We start from the raw sequence: 16,305 nt of genomic DNA on the forward strand, positions 1-16,305 counted from the left end.
TGAAGCCTTTGCAGCCCTGCTTGGGGCCCCTATCTGAGGGCTGGATGAAACGGTTCTGCTGGCCATGTGTTTGACATCCTTGCTCTAGTACCTCACTCAAGTGGCTGTTCTTCATATGTGAGCTCAGTGTCAGCAGGCTATTCGACATGTAGGGCATCATTGAGGTACTCCACCCTAACCACATCTGATGTCAACATTCACACACACTTTCCAGCAGAGATGACTGGATAATGACCAGGACCAGGAACCCTGGCTGATATTCCCCTTCCTAACCAAGGGACACTTGAGGCCAACTGCAGCTCCTCTACTGCAGCCCTGACTGAGATCTGCTAACTTAGCATAGGCTGGGGAGGGAACTGGGACATCCTGGTCTGTATAGCATAGTGCCACATCAGGCCAATATGCTTTATTCATTTGGAACTGTACAATAGTTTAGTCTAAGATGTACTTCCTGGATCCGTTCTGCTGTAATGAATCTGATTCACAGCTTTGGGAGAGAATGTTGGCAAGTTTTCAGTGGCCATTTTTGACCTTGCTGTTCTGCAGTGACTCACTGGAGGGGTTCTGTGTCACTTGACACGATCTGGAATTTAGGAAAATCTGCAGGGCGGGGTCCAACCCGTCGTTTTAAGGCACCACTAAGCTCGAGTGCAAGCTGCTCAACTGCATATCTTCATGTGATTAGAGGTGAAAAGTTCATGTTACTTCCAGTTAATGTCTTTTGTTATTTGTTAAATGCTCAAAATTTTACCTCTAAACATTAATCTTCCATTCTGCCTGCAATACAGTGCGAGCTGCCTGCAACATCAGCAGATACCATCAGAATGATACCATCTGGTTCACATGACAGCTGAGTTTGAACGTGTTCTCCGAATTGTTCTGCGAGTTCCAAATTACACAACCTCGTCCCGTTTCCAGTGTAGTGGTCACTATGGTTACCATACGAATGTAGGCACCTCCTTTAAATCCTGTACTCACGCTACATTATCAGCCATCGCTGGAGTGTCTTCCATCTCCTTTCCATAACTGCTTTCCGTAAATTTCTAATGGTGCACACAGATATCCTATTACGAATGTATTACCTCAGCTGCAATTGAGCTCAGCACCCCAGGCTTGGGGGATGGGAGTGGGAATTCATCCAGGATTCCTGCTGCTAATTGCTACCTCTTATTGGAAGTGAATGTGTGTGAATGGCAGGTGAGGGCAGGATCAGTCTCGACTGTAATAGCCACAAGGGTCAAATAGCGCAGCATCGATCTCTTGCCAGAAGTCGAATGGCACTTGAACAAGTTTCTAAAGAATGCCCCGCCTGTGGAACCTTATCCCACAATTGTTCCTTCTGGAGAGGAGTAAAGAGGGAAAATCTAAATACAACTCTTTAAAAAAAGTATTGAAAAGGTAGCTTGGTGACCTCTCAATTCCACACACGCAAAGCACCTGATTTTGGCTGCACTCTAGGGGAGATGGGGAACAGATGCTGTGTACTTGAATGGGCAAAACTGTGGCAAATGGATTTCAATGTAGACAAGTGTGAGGTCATCCACTTTGGACCTAAAAAGGATAGATCAGAGTACTTTCTAAATTGTGAAAAGTTTGAAACAGTGGAGGTCCAAAAGAGACTTAGGGGTCCATGTACATAGATCATTAAAATGTCTTGGACAGGTATAGAAAATAATCAAAAAGGCTAATGGAATGCTGGCCTTTATATCTAGAGGATTAGAATACAAGGGGATAGAAGTTATGCTACAGCTATACAAAACCCTGGTTAGACCACACCTGGAGTACTGTGTTCAGTTCTGGGCAACGCACCTTAGGAAGGACATATTAGCCTTGGAGGGAGTGCAGTGTAGATTTACTAGAATGATACCTGGACTCCAAGGATTAAATTACGAGGAGAGATTACATAAACTAGGGTTGTATTACCTGGAATTCAAAAGATTAAGGGGTGATTTGATTGCAGTTTTCAACATATTATGGGGAACTGATGGGGTAGATAGAGAGAAACTATTTCCAATGGTTGGGGAATCTTGGACTAGAGGACATAGCCTAAAAATTAGAGCCAGGACTTTCAGGAATGAAGTTAGGAAACACTTCTACACGCCAAGGATGGTAGAAGTTTGGAACTCTCTTCTGCAAATGGCAGTTGATGCTAGCTCAATTGTTAATTTTAAATCTGAGATTGATAGATTTGTGTTAACCAAAGGTATTAAGGGATATGGGACTAAGGCGGGTATATGGAGTTAGGTCACAGAACGACCTTGATCTCATTGAATGGTGGAACAGGCTCGAGGGGCTAAATGGGCTACTCCAGTTCCTATGTTCCTACCCCTGCTGTTAAAGGGACAGGATAAGCTGTACTAGTAACGTTATTAAATACTTCAGTCCTGCTGTCAATGAAAACTCAATTTAAAAAATATAACTTTAAAAATCTCTCTTTAAATTTAAAATAAATTACAATCACACTCTTGAGTACTGAGCCGGGTTCACCCTCCCACAGTCTCCCAGGTACTCTTGACAATCCAGCCCCCCAACCTTCTTTCCCAGTTGGTGCATTGGACAGTGACAGATATATTAGGACCAATTGGCTGTGTTGCAAAGGAAATGTTACTGGTGTCTGGGGAGAGAAGTGGAAGTCCGTTAGTGTGCGATGGATGTACAATGAATGATTTGATTAGTTCCTGCAAAATACAGTTATTAACCCCAAACTGGAGCAGATAATGGCCAGCAGTGACTCCCAGAGTCTGTGTAACTGATGTTAATATAGTTTGGTTTTGCTACCTTCACTGCGTCCACTATCGCTTGTCCAATAAAAATTGTGCTGCGTTTCCATACTTTGGAAAGTTTATTTGACAATACATTACCTGACTTATTTGTTTTATATGAAAATATATCATAAACATACTGATTACAATCCAGTAACTTGTCACTTATAGTCCTCCCTGCAGTTCTCACGGACGTTTACATTGTTGGTCTCTCTGCACTGGTCCTTTTCCCTCCTAATCCCTCAAAGCCCAAAAGGGGAGGAGTATGGGCAGCTGTAACCTGATTCGGCAAAAACATGAGATTCCACTTGTCTGGGAGAAAAGAGTTTCAGGGCTTTCCAGGAGAGGATTTCAAGGTTTAGACCCTGTACTGCACCTGACTCAGCCTAGCCCTCATCCTCACCCACAGTATCTGAGTTACATAAAATTACATAGAATTTACAGCACGGAAACAGGCCATTCAACCCAACTGGTCTATGCCGGTGTTTTATGCTCCACATGAGTCTCCTCTCACCATCCAACCCTATCATAATATCCTCTTATTCACTTCTTCCTCATGTGTTTATCTAGTTTCCCCTTAATTGTTTCTATGCTATTCGCCTAAACTACTTCCTGTGCTGGTGAGTTCCACATTCTAACCACTCTCTGGGTAAAGTCCTGAGGTTTGCAATTAGGCAGTCTGCAGACAGCTGTTGAACTTTGCCATATAGGGTGGTGATCCTTTTCTTTTTGTACTTACCTAGATTCCTTGTGCGAGGTTGCGAAACTGGCCCGGAACTGAGTCAACACGTTGATGAGAATAGTAATGCATTGACTCAACAAGACCTTATGCTCAGTGTTGCTAATCTAGTCCTGGCAAAGATCAATCCTTACCTGGAAAGCCCCAAAAGTCTTTCCTCCCAGACGAGTGGAGCCTCAGATTTTGCCGAATCAGATTGCAACTGCCCACACTCCTCCCTTTCAGGGCTACAAGGGATTAGGAGGGATAGGGACCAAGAAGTCCAGCACAGGGGGTGGAGTGTCTCCTTCCTCATTCATGGAGGTTGGGGTGAGGAGGTCCGGCTCTTTGCAATCCTCCCCTCCAAGCCCCTCTCTTGGTTTTCCCAACTGAATGAATCCTCCTGCTTGCCCTAGGCAATGCTTGAGGTGGTCATGCTGCATTTTGCCCAGAGGGTCCAGCCTGGGGCAGATAATACTGGGAACTTCCCTTCCTTGAAGAATTTGTTTTAAATACTCCTTTTATCAAAACGGAATTATTCAGAAGGAACATGATTCACCCTTGTCCTGAAAAACAATCCTGGAACTCCCTACCTAACACTGTGAGAGTACCTTCACCACTTGGACTGCAGCGGTTCAAGAAGGTGGCTCACCATCACCACCACCATCTTCTCAAGAGCAACTAGGGATGGGTAATAAATGTTGGCCTTGCCTGTGACACCCATAACCCTGGAAAGAACTTTTAAAAAATAACCAAAGGTATTACCAGACAAATGTTAAAGGGCATCTGCTTAAAAGGAAAAAAATAGGCAAAGTGATTTATTAAAGGGTTACTTTTCATTCAGGCCTTGAAATCCCGAGGCAGGCAGCGTGCCCATTAGCTCAGGTGTATGACTCGGTGTAATCATGCCCACCTCCAGCTCTCTTTAGACACATTAACCTTGTCCACAGTTTCTTCTATGTTTTTCCTTTGTGTGACCCTGGAGTGGATTGTTCCAATACTTTCTCCTTGTGAATGATTTTTCAATGTCTGCCACAGTATGCTTAATTTTTCTTTGCAGCTGCTGCTATGATCTCTCATTGCGGGTTCCACCATTTTGCAATGTCCCCTTTGGCCTAAAACACTAAAATAAGGCCAACAAACCCCATTTACATCATAGTTACATGCTGTGCCGTCATTGTCTGTACCATTGTGCCGTATGATTCTGCCATGTGACTGCTCTATGCCGTCCCTCTTTAAATGACAAAGGATTTGTGGATTTTTGCCATCAGGAGGCTCAAGAAGGAAATTCTAATTTAAAATAAAATTGCTGGACTATAACTTGGTGTTGTAAAATTGTTTACAATTGTCAACCCCAGTCCATCACCGGCATCTCCACATCTTGAAAAAAGTAGGAAGAGCTTTGCAAATTGCTCTGTGGGCAAATCCACTGCCCAGCGTACAAATGGGCCACGCAGACTAGAAAGTGCGGATTTGATCCCTGGCCTATGCTGAGTTAGCTGATCTTAACAAGCATGGTTGTAGGGGGCTTCAATTGGCCTCAGCACTCCTGGGCTAGGGGAGAAAATTCAGCCAGGGTTCCTACTCCTGATCGGTATCCAGTAAGCCCTGCTGGAAAGTACCTACCTGTAGACATTAGATGAGAACAGGGTTGGGGTTGGCTGTCAGGTGCCCTAAGCCAGTCTGTCCTGCCAACACTCGCCTACTAAGCTCACACATGAGGAATGGTTATTTGGAAGAAGTAACAAAAGGAACTTACTCGCATGAGAATGCAACTCCCCCCCCTCGCCCCCAGCGTTAGTTAGTACCTTCAGGAGAGGAGGGGAAGACATTAGACACAGATGAAATGAAAAGTGTATAAAACTAGAGGTCCCACTCTTGTGCTGGTGTAAGTTTAAAGAACTGAAATTCAAAGCAGCCAAACTGTGAGTTGGAGCCGCAGAAGGGAAACTGAGGGCAAAGTTAAATATGAAATCCTGACTCATTTATGTTTAAGTATCTGTGGCCAGTGATTAATCTCTTTGATCAGTCCGGAGGACAATTTAAGGAAGGTGTGGGTAGATAATATTTCTTAAACTGGCGTTTCATCACACCGGCGAGTTCTTGCAATCTGATCATTCAGTAATTTTTGAGATTCTGAACTTTGTCTGCCTTCTCAGATGGATGTAAAGGATCCCGAGGCAGTATTCGAATTAGACCAGGTAGTCAGCATCAGGAATAAAGTGCAGATAACAAAAATCAAACTGCTGCAGATGCTGGAAATCTGAACTAAAAACAGAAAATGCTGGAAACATTCAGCAGGTCAGGCAGTATCTGTGGAGAGAGAAAGTGCAGATACCCTCCTTCTGATGGTCAATCCAGCATCCACATTGGTAACAACAGTTTCTATTACTCCTTTGAACTGCCAGTGATAAAGAGCCCCTCCCACAGACTGCCAGTGATAAAAAGCCCCTCCCACAGACTGCCAGTGATAAAAAGCCCCTCTCACAGACTGCCAGTGATAAAAAGCCCCTCCCACAGACTGCCAGTGATAAAAAGCCCCTCCCACAGACTGCCAGTGATAAAAAGCCCCTCCCACAGACTGCCAGTGATAAAAAGCCCCTCCCACAGACTGCCAGTGATAAAAAGCCCCTCCCACAGACTGCCAGTGATAAAAAGCCCCTCCCACAGACTGCCAGTGATAAAAAGCCCCTCCCACAGACTGCCAGTGATAAAAAGCCCCTCCCACAGACTACCAGTGATAAAAAGCCCCTTTCATAAACTGCCAGTGATAAAAAGCCCTTCCCACACACTGCCAGTGATAGAAAGCCCCTCTCACAGACAGCCAGTGATTGAAAGCCCCCCCCATAGACTGCCAGTGATTGAAAGCCCCTCCCATAGACTGCCAGTGATAGAAAGCCCCTCCCACAGACTGCCAGTGATAGACAGCCCCTCCCACAGACTGCCAGTGATAAAAAGCCCCTCCCACAGACTGTCAGTGATAAAAAGCCCCTCCCACAGACTGCCAGTGATAGACAGCCCCTCCCACAGACTGCCAGTGATAAAAAGCCCCTCCCCCAGACTGCCAATGATAAAAAGCCCTTCTCACAGACTACCGGTGATCGAAAGCCCCTCCACAGACTGTCAGTGATCGAAAGCCCCTCCACAGACTGTCAGTGATCGAAAGACTCTCCACAGACTGTCAGTGATCGAAAGACCCTCCACAGACTGTCAGTGATCGAAGCCCCCCCCCATAGACCGCCAGTGATCGGAAGCCCCCCCCATAAACCGCCAGTAATCGGAAGCCTCTCCCACAGACTGTCAGTGATCGGAAACCCCTCCCACAGACTGCCAGTGATCGAAAGCCCCTCCACAGACTGCCAGTGATCGAAAGCCCCTCCACAGACTGCCAGTGATCGAAAGCCCCTCCACAGACTGCCAGTGATCGGAAGCCCCTCCACAGACTGCCAGTGATCGAAAGCCTCTCCCACAGACTGCCAGTAATTGGAAGCCCCTCCCACATTCTCACAGTGACTGAAAGCCTCTCCTGTAGTTGGCTGACAGTAAAATAAGTCAAGCCTTTGACTATCAAATTCAAGGTTAACATTATGGCTGAATGGGATTCAGTTAATTTTCCTCTGCTTTTGAATGCATTGACTTAGGAGGGAGAGAAGCAGCCCCTTTACCTTCTAGCAGAATTCTACTTGTTAGATAACTGTTAAAGAAATAGTCTCAGTTTATCCCAGTACAGTGGACACTCACTAAAGGAAGCGAGAGGAATGAGCTCCATGTGACAGTTTAGGTTTTCCCTTTGTCTCATTATTGACCTCTTGGATATATTGGCTATTGTCTTTGCTGAACTGATGCTTGTCTTTGTGGAATTCTTACAACTTACACAGTCTGATAATTGGCACTCACACCAATCCAGCAGGGTTTCCTGCTGTCAGTAACACACAAACAGCCACACTCCTGTACCTCAGCCAAGTGGCTGTTTTTTATGTGTGAGCGTGGACAGTGCGCAGTTGAGTGAAAGACATTGTTGCACGTATGCCCCAGTGCATGTGTTGTGACAGTTGGGAGTTTCACAGCTATTGTATAACGGTGTCAGAGTACTGGTATAATCCTGCCTGTGCACATCAGGTGCTGTTAGTATAACCTTGTCAGTACATGAGATAGTGTTTCAATAACCTCATTCATTTTGGAGAAAGGCAGTTTAATGTGCGCAGGTAGGTTGAGGATAGGCGGGTGGTGGGTTGAGGATGGGTCGGTGGGTTTTAGGATGTACAGGTCCTTCGGATGAGTAAGTGGTGGGTTTAAAATAGGTTGATGGCGGGTTGAGGATGGGTGGGTGGTGGATTGGGGATGGGTTGACGGTGGGTTGCACAGAGCTGTGTAGTAGGTTTGGTATGGGTAGCTGGTGGGTGTAGGACAGTGAGTTGGTGGGTTTAGTGGACTGAGGATAGGTGGGTGGCAAGGGTGGGAGGTTGGGTGGGAGGCAAGGGTGGGAGGTTGGGTGGGAGGCAAGGTTTGTTGGCTGTTTCCGTGATGACAGGCTTGAGAGATGAATTGAGCCCTGGATTTCAAATTTATACAGACTCTGTAATTGCTTCAATTAGAATTAAATATATAGGTATTATATCACTGTCAGTTATTCACTTATTCAACTTTTGTAAAATATGTTGGGATACACTATTAGTAATCAAAACAGGAGATCCAATGGAGGCATAGAACAATTCCAGTAAATCGATGAGAGTGATCTAAAATTTGGAAGCCAAAAAATCTATATAATGAATGGTAGAAAAGACCCAAAAATGTAACTGTGGGTTTGGGCTGGCTGGATGGTGGGTTAAGGATGGATAGGCGTTGCTAGATATAACATGCTGGATTGTGATTGATGTCACAGACTAAGGACCTGAAGGTGACATTCTTTATTTACACTTTCACAGACAATTGCTTCCACCTCTAACAAGAGACTAATTGGGAAGATAATCTGATGGGGTAGGGAAGGTGAATTGGGATAGACTGTTGATAAGAGAAAGCAGAGAGAGATTGTTAAAGCAAAATGTTCATGGTGGAGTGGTGTTTGGCAGAGAGCAGAGGGATTGATCCCTGCTCTTAGCCTTTGTTCTCAGATCAGGTGGTATTTGGGGTAAAAATTTGTCGTGGCCCATTTCCGGGCATCCATCTGATCCAGGAGGCCCGAGTCTTGACAGAAATTGGGCCTCAGGCCCCATTGTAATAATAGTGGTGAGCTGCCGGGGCCTGCCTCCAGAGGTAGCTTGCTGGTGTACCGGGATCCAATTTGGGCCACTTGCCCTCAGGTAAGTCCTGGGGGAGGGGAAGAAATAACAAGCAAAAGACTGCAAATGCTGGAACACATTATGGATCAGTTAGCATCTGTTGAGAGAGCAAATGTTACATGTCTTCAGTTCTGATAAAGGGCTGTATATATGACATTACACCTATTTTAGGTGCAACTTCTGTTACTATGACTCAAGAACATCCAGGAGCTGAGAGGAACCCCTATTGTCTCCTGTACCTCACACATTAATGGCTGTTGATCTAATTCAGTTGCAGTGTTTGATCGGCAAATAAACCTTTTTTGAGACTCTGAGTCTGACTGTTTTTTGCAGAGAGAGTTAACACAGGCACAGCGGAAGCTTTGATCCCCATCGGGGGGGGGTTACTTTTCATGCATAAAATGTTGAGTTCTTTAAAAACTTTTTAACAAAGGAAGAAGTCTGCGGTGCAGATCAGAAAGCTCCAGGCCTGATCCCTGATAAATGCACTGGTCAGTCAATCACAACCTGGGCATCAGTGGGGCGGTATAAATGGCCTTGGTGCTCCTGAGCTAGGGAGGGGAAAAAGAAACCAGCCAGGACTTTTGCTCCAGAGTGCTGTTGATTATGGCTCTGACTGAGATCTGCCAACTCATGCACAAACCCGCGATTGAAGCCAAAAAAAGGATGAGATAAAATCTATCCCCCCCCACTTGACATATATACAAGAGTATGAGTGTTTAAATTCCTCCATTTGAAGTGTTGTATGTAAACTCTCTTCAGGCCACCTACGCTCCACACCCTGTAATCAATGTGGTGCAAAAAGGTCAAAGTCCATTGTGCATGATCAAGGTTTGAGAAGCACTAGGTAAATCTAGAAGTGGTGGTTAGAAGTTTAAATGCCTTTAGATCGTAGGAGGGAGGGATGGCTTAAAGGCGATGAGGAATTCAATGTTTGAGGTCTTGGGAAAGAAAGATTTAGTGTAGTAAATGGTGTGATAAATCATGATTTCAACACAGTAAGGGTGCAGAAAGGAGGAGGAGGAGCATCTAGGATGGTGCGTTTGGAGGAACAAGACAGGGAAGGTCAAAGAAGCTGAAGTTAGTGTCCAAAAAGTGGAGACTACGGTAAAGTGGATGACTTGATTCAGGTGTTGGATTTCAAACTCTGAATTAAATTCTCCCCAGTTAAAATTGCCTTTGAATATACCTGCCCGGGCCTGTCCGCTCCTTGCTAATGACAGGGGCAAGCCAGAGTGCAGTATGTGGGAACAGCAGAGTTCTCAGGCTCAGAGCCTCCTCCCAGTCTCAGAGGCTCCGAGCCAAGCTCCGCCCCCTTTCAAACTGATACAGAGCCCCAGGAATGTCGCCCGTGCGCTGATTGGATGTCGCCAGGTAGAATTGTATTGTTCAAGGGGCGGGGCCCGTGACGTCACGGGGAATGAATGAAAGTTTGGCAAAAGTTTCCTCAAAGTTCGAATTGAAATTTTCGCCAGTCCGGGACTGAGGCCACATTCAGCATGGAGCCGCGTCACCTGTACCCCGTCGCCCTGCTCTCGCTGCTTCTCTCCGTTGTGGTCCCCACACACCAGGCCGACGAGGGTAAGAACCCCTTTGAATGTTTCGACCGGACCGGGAGATCGTTCCGCCGCTCGGTTCCCTGCGGTCGATCCCGGATTAAGGGGCGCCGGGATCAATTTGTAAGATAGTCCCAATGTCTTGCAGACTTTTCGGGGTCGGGAGCAGTGTGTGTGTGTGTTCACCTTTAAATCGGGATCCGAGCTGTGGACCGAGTCTCCTCCGCCCAGCAGGTGTCCGATTCCCCTTCTCTCCGATCCGATAGAAAAAGAAATCGAGAACGTAGTAAACTTTTTTTTTTGAATGAATGAATGAATTCTATCCTCGATTACCCCGGACTCGGAGTCTGTTGGGGAACTGGCCCGAGATTCCCCCCCCCGCCCCCCCGCCCCCCCGCTCCCTTTTGTAACTTTGAAGAATTGCCGGTTCTCAGCACCTGCCACTCCCTCCCTCCGGTATCTGACTCGGCGCCAGAGGGAGTCTGTTGCGAAAGGTTTTTCAAGTCTGTAAATCACAGAATCTTACATCGCTGAAGGAGGCCATTCGGCCCATCGTGCCTGTGCAGGCTCTCCAATTAGTAAGAGCTATCCAATTAGTCCCACTCCCCTGCTCTTTCCCCCCCCCACCTGCAAATTTCCCCCCCCCACCTGCAAATTTCCCCCCCCCCCATATCCCTGCAAATTTTCTCCCCCCCCATATCCCTGCAAATTTCTTCTCCCCCCCCCCCCCCATATCCCTGCAAATTTTCTCCCCTCCCCCCCCCCCATATCCCTGCAAATTTTCTCCCCCCCCCCCCCCATATCCCTGCAAATTTTCTCCCCCCCCCCCCCATATCCCTGCAAATTTTCTCCCCCCCCCCATATCCCTGCAAATTTTCTCCCCCCCCCCCCATATCCCTGCAAATTTTCTCCCCCCCCCCCATATCCCTGCAAATTTTCTCCCCCCCCCCCCCCCATATCCCTGCAAATTTTCTCCCCCCCCATATCCCTGCAAATTTTCTCCCCCCCCCCCCCCCCCCCATATCCCTGCAAATTTTCTCCCCCCCCCCCCCCCCCCCCATATCCCTGCAAATTTTCTCCCCCCCATATCCCTGCAAATTTTCTCCCCCCCCATATCCCTGCAAATTTTCTCCCCTTCAAGTATTTATCCAATTCCTTTTGAAAAGATGGGGGGAAAGGAGAGTTTCTGGTGCGAAAAGGGCCTCTCCATTCTGCGTGTGTGTGATGGTTTAACACAATTGACTTATTTTATTAGTGGTCAAAGTCTTGGCTCTTCCAGGAGGAGAAATTGGGGATGGAGCGAGCTGCAAATGTTGAAATAAAAATTGGAAATGCACATCAGGTGGGTCAGCATCTGAAAGAGAAAAGACAGATTAATGCTCCAGGGTAAACTGTTCATCAGAACTCAAATTCTGATAGTTTTCCACCTGGAAGGTTCTGGCCTTTTCTCTTTCAGATTCTGACAGACCTGCTGCATCTTCCCCAGCATTTTCCACTTTTGTAAGGGGCGCTGCATGGTTTGAAAGTTTGGAGCTGTTCTGATGGAACAGGGGGTTTTTCCTCAACTCCCCTTGGTCAGAGAAAATCAGTCAGGACACCTGCTCCTGATCGCTCTGTAGTGACTCCTGCCATGTGCGCCGATATAAAGTGAGGACATAATTGGACTCAGCTGTGATGGTGGCTGTGGTCGAACAGCCAGCCGACACTTGTGAATGACCACGTGAGGCGGGTACAAGATGGCACGCAGTGTCTGTGGAAACATAACCCAGCAGCGAGTCAACATCTTAGAGGAAAAAATTGGCAAAAAGAGAGGGAACAGCTCACTCTCTCTCTCTCTCTGGGTTGTTTAAAATCCCATATGTCTGAAGTACGATATGTGATGTGTGAAATGGAAGGTGCTGGTTTAGATTTCAAAGAAATGGTTTAATCCTTTGAAGCTTTAACACGGCTGTCTCCCGTTCTCTGTAGCCAGACATACACAGGCTGTGAAGAAATGAATCCTCCCAGTTTCTTTAATGCAGCAAATGCCTGCAATTATTGTTGGTTTTCTCTTTGTTTTATGACTAGTTTGATGAAAGATTCTGCTGGGAATTGCTCTAAAGTGAGGGGACAAAAAAAACCTTCCATTGAATCCCTCCCCTGGACACACACACTGCATTTTACATGGCCTTTCCCATCCTGTTATCACACCAGACAAAATTCTTTTTGACCACAAACAAAATTATTCCTGTTTTCAGGAAATGTGAAGTTAAAATGCAGCTGTCGGAGTTCCTTTTAAATTCTCCCTGTTTGGTGATAGCGTCTTCCCATTTGGCTTCTGACTGTTACTAAGAGGATGTGAATGATGTAGAAATGTTGCTCTAGAGCTGCTTTTCCTGCGCAACCAACAATAACTCCCAGGGGAGGACTGCTGGTATCCTGTTACTAGCTGAGTAGGTTACTGGAGCCGGGTTGGGGGGGTGGGGGTGGTGGTTGTGGGGGCGAAAAGATTTGAAGCCGGATGCGTATCTTTCATAGCTGACTATCCCAGGCAAGAGTGATCAACCTCATCCTAAACCCAGGCAATCTGGTGAATGAAGCCCAGCCAAGCCCCTGCTTATTTATGTGCACGTACTTCTCATTTACTGGTTTGTCCTGTTTGAGTTTTGTGGGTCTACAGGATTGGAACGGGTTGCTTTTAACACTGTTGTTTCACTAGTGGATCTGAATATCAAGGTCTGTTGGTACCAGCAACTGGGGGTGTATGTAAATTAATGGGAATGTGTGTTTAAACTTTGTACGTGGACCCTGAGGTTTCATGGTATGCACCTACCCAATCCACAAAGTCAAGAACTTGGACTCTCTGACCTAGGAAATCAGTGAAAAACAGAATTAGCCTGTAACCTGTAACTAGATACTTGAACTAAAAGCAGAGAATGTTGGAAATGCACTGCAGGTCCGCCTCATCTGAAAGAAAAAAAGACAGGTTTACGTTCCATATGGAAGCCTCCCATCAGAGCACAGCGGACAGAGAAACTCAGACTGACCCGCTCTTTATCTCCAGCATTTTCTATTTTTACTTTAGATCTTTTAAACTTTTCTTCATGCTCAGCTTTTGTTATCTGGAGCAACCCGGGACCTGTTACCCAGTACCATGCTGTTTGAATTGTTCTGGTCCTGATTTAATGTACTTACCTAAACCCAACCAGTGGAGGATTTGTATCTCGGTGTTCATTGAAACTGTTTCCCAAAGATCCAGTTTCAGTAGCTGCATTTAGAAATGAGAATCCTGGGAAATTCTGATGTTTGGTGGGAGAGGGGTTTATAGAGAATATCACCATGAAATATTCTAATATTGCCTTGACCTTACTCTCTGGAACTCCGTTCCTAAACTCATCCATCTATCTACTGCTCTGTCCTCTTTTAGAAATCTTTTCAAAACCCATTTTTTGACCTAACCTTCAGTGACCTCTTCCCCGTGGCTTGGCGCCCACCCTTCTTCCCCGGTGATTGCTTTTTTTATTGCTCCCCATTACATTGCAGGATTTTGTTACTGGCACCAGTCGGTGCCCCACATACACGACCTTCTCACAGACCATTAGTCTCGCCGAGGTACTCTCTCCCTCCCAGTTATGACCAGCTCCCTCAAGAAAAAAAGCTTTGCTCGATTCCTCTACCCTCTCCAAGATCCTTGACCGTCTCACCTCCGTCCAGCTCTGCTCGCCTCTCCCAAAACTTCCTTTTACAATCCCTTCAGTTGGACTTCTGCCCCACCCACAGCATTCATTCACTGATTCACACGCCACCAGAGATGTCATCTGTGACTGTGGGACGCTGTCCTCCTCAAGGAGTGACTGATCTCATTGAGATGCTTGCTCAACACCCAGTGAAACTCTGATGCACGCAGAAGGGAAATTTCGGTTCGGGGAATCAAACCAGGAACTGCAGTGAGCATGAGCTCAGCCACAGTGAAGTTAATGGTGCCAAAACGGCTTCCTTGTTGGTTTAGTCTGTGAAGAAGACACCTTGTGGTGGTATTGAGCCAAACGGATGAAGATGGTCCTAGATTTGACATGTGATCTGTGCTTTTGTGATTTCAACTCAGATGTCAGATTTGGGGAGGGGCCACTTGGCCACTGTTCTTTCTCCGGGGAGGTAAAATCAGCTGGTGTTCCGCTCCTGAAATTGCGTATCCTGAAGCTGGATGGGGACAAGATTGAGCCCCCCGATTGCTGCCACCATAGTGGGATAGCTTGTTACCACTCAGTATCTAGGCTTGCATATAAAATCATGGTGACTTGGGTATGCTAATAGATGGCGGCCAGCTCCTGTGGAGCCTGTACCCTAGCAAGATTACCACTTTCACAGATTAAGATGGGTTACAATTTGAGGAGGGAAAGTGTTGCATTCTTTTCTACTGTTGTATTCTTTGTTCTGGTAGTTTCTGGATAGTTTTGCACAAGATTCTTCTCATCTTATTTAATGATGGACTCGGTGGAATTTTGCTGACAGCCCACAGGAATGTTCAAAGGCCGGGTGCGGATCAGACACTGATTAGTTCTGACAGGTTGTCTGTGTCCAACGGTAAAAAGGAGATTGGTTTTTACAAAAAAAAAACCCTCGGCAGCCCACACCAGTTTATGACATGAATCAACTCTGAGGCTATGGGGTCACACTCTGCATTTTTGCTTTAAGTGTACTTTCTAATAAGCTGCAGATGTCGGTGTGTCCATGCTAGAGTATGTAAGTGTGTGTATGGGGGGTGGGTATAAGTGCAGTGTAATGCGATCTTGGTACCAGTCTTCTCAAATCTGATGAAGTTTCTACAGGTGTTTTTAAACTGAGAAACCTGGGTGAAAGGGGCCAAGGTCCATCACGCAGACAGTCCCAAAGTTGAAAAGAGTAGGAGAGAGGACAGAATCAATCTGAAAGTATTGATTAGGTGATGCCAAGCATGGGTTTTAAAAGCCTGAAGATTGTAGGAGAAAGGGAAAACTGAGGAATGTGAGGAATTTCAGTTTTTGAGCCCTGAGAAAGAATGAGAGAGAGTCGGCCAGTTTTGATGCAGTACAGAACGAGGATGCAGAGGAGGTGGAATGTGTAGGATGGGTTATTTGGAGCCTAGCAGGAACGAGAGAAAGTCCAGAGAAGCATTGACCAGAATATTGATGCAACAGGGTCTCTGAGATTACCATAGATGCTTATTCTGGTGCTGTGGCTGTTTAGAGGACTGTGTCCAGTAACTAACCTTCCGCTATGTCCTATGGGGCTCTTCAGTTGTGCGCCTGAGTATGAAAATACACATCAGTTCTGAACAGGACTCCTGCAATGTGTCTGAATCAGCGAAACATTAAATAGCCACCAGGGGCTCTTAGAGACAGTCTTCATTGGAAAATTGAATAACAGTTATGTATTGTATATGTTCAGATATTCCACGCTGTGACATAGTCTCTTAATTTCTGTCTGTATTTCACCCAAACAGTGATTCCTTCTAATACTTAGTTTAATGTAAAAATAGGTAAATGTTCTAGAATATTCCATGACGAATGGTTTCTGTATTTGACCTTTGTAGAGTTTCCTGTCTCATGGTATGGTGGATTACCATTGGATGCTCACTCTAACGCACTCCTGTATTTTCATCTTTCAGTTGTCCTGTTGGATTTTGCCTCGGCTCATGGAGAGCTCGGCTGGCTGACCAACCCGTACAACGCAGCTGTAAGTACAGAGGCTTGATGGACTACCACCACTCAGCGCTGAATGACCCGAACCCATCTCCAACCCACACTAAAGTACTGGTGATGGATTCTATTTTAAGGAGGGGGTGGAATTAGCAATTTGAATCCCTTGGGGAGAAGAGATGTGACAAGGGTTACAGTGGAAAGGATGCCTTGCTGGCATTAATTAACTGGATATGAAGCGGAGACTACTCACCATCTTCTCGTGTTCTCTTTCTCACCCCCACCCCCCCAATCCTCCCCAGCTTTGTCCTCCTAGCAGGCAATGATTCTTTC

The 16,305-nt window shown here is 46.1% G+C and overlaps 1 protein-coding gene across 1 annotated transcript in view; it reads left to right on the plus strand.

Moving 5' to 3' along the window:
- Positions 1–10,174: 10,174 nt before the first annotated feature.
- epha2b (eph receptor A2 b) overlaps positions 10,175–16,305 on the plus strand; it is a 46,216-nt gene continuing 40,085 nt past the window's right edge. The window contains exons 1-2 of the mRNA XM_067970526.1: positions 10,175–10,340; positions 15,942–16,009. Of these exons, the coding sequence (XP_067826627.1) occupies positions 10,259–10,340; positions 15,942–16,009 (150 nt within the window). The 5' untranslated portion in view covers positions 10,175–10,258. The remainder of the gene's footprint in view (positions 10,341–15,941; positions 16,010–16,305) is intronic.

The sequence above is a fragment of the Heptranchias perlo genome, chromosome 32 (genome assembly GCF_035084215.1).
Source record: "Heptranchias perlo isolate sHepPer1 chromosome 32, sHepPer1.hap1, whole genome shotgun sequence".
Taxonomy (NCBI): Eukaryota; Metazoa; Chordata; class Chondrichthyes; order Hexanchiformes; family Hexanchidae; genus Heptranchias; species Heptranchias perlo.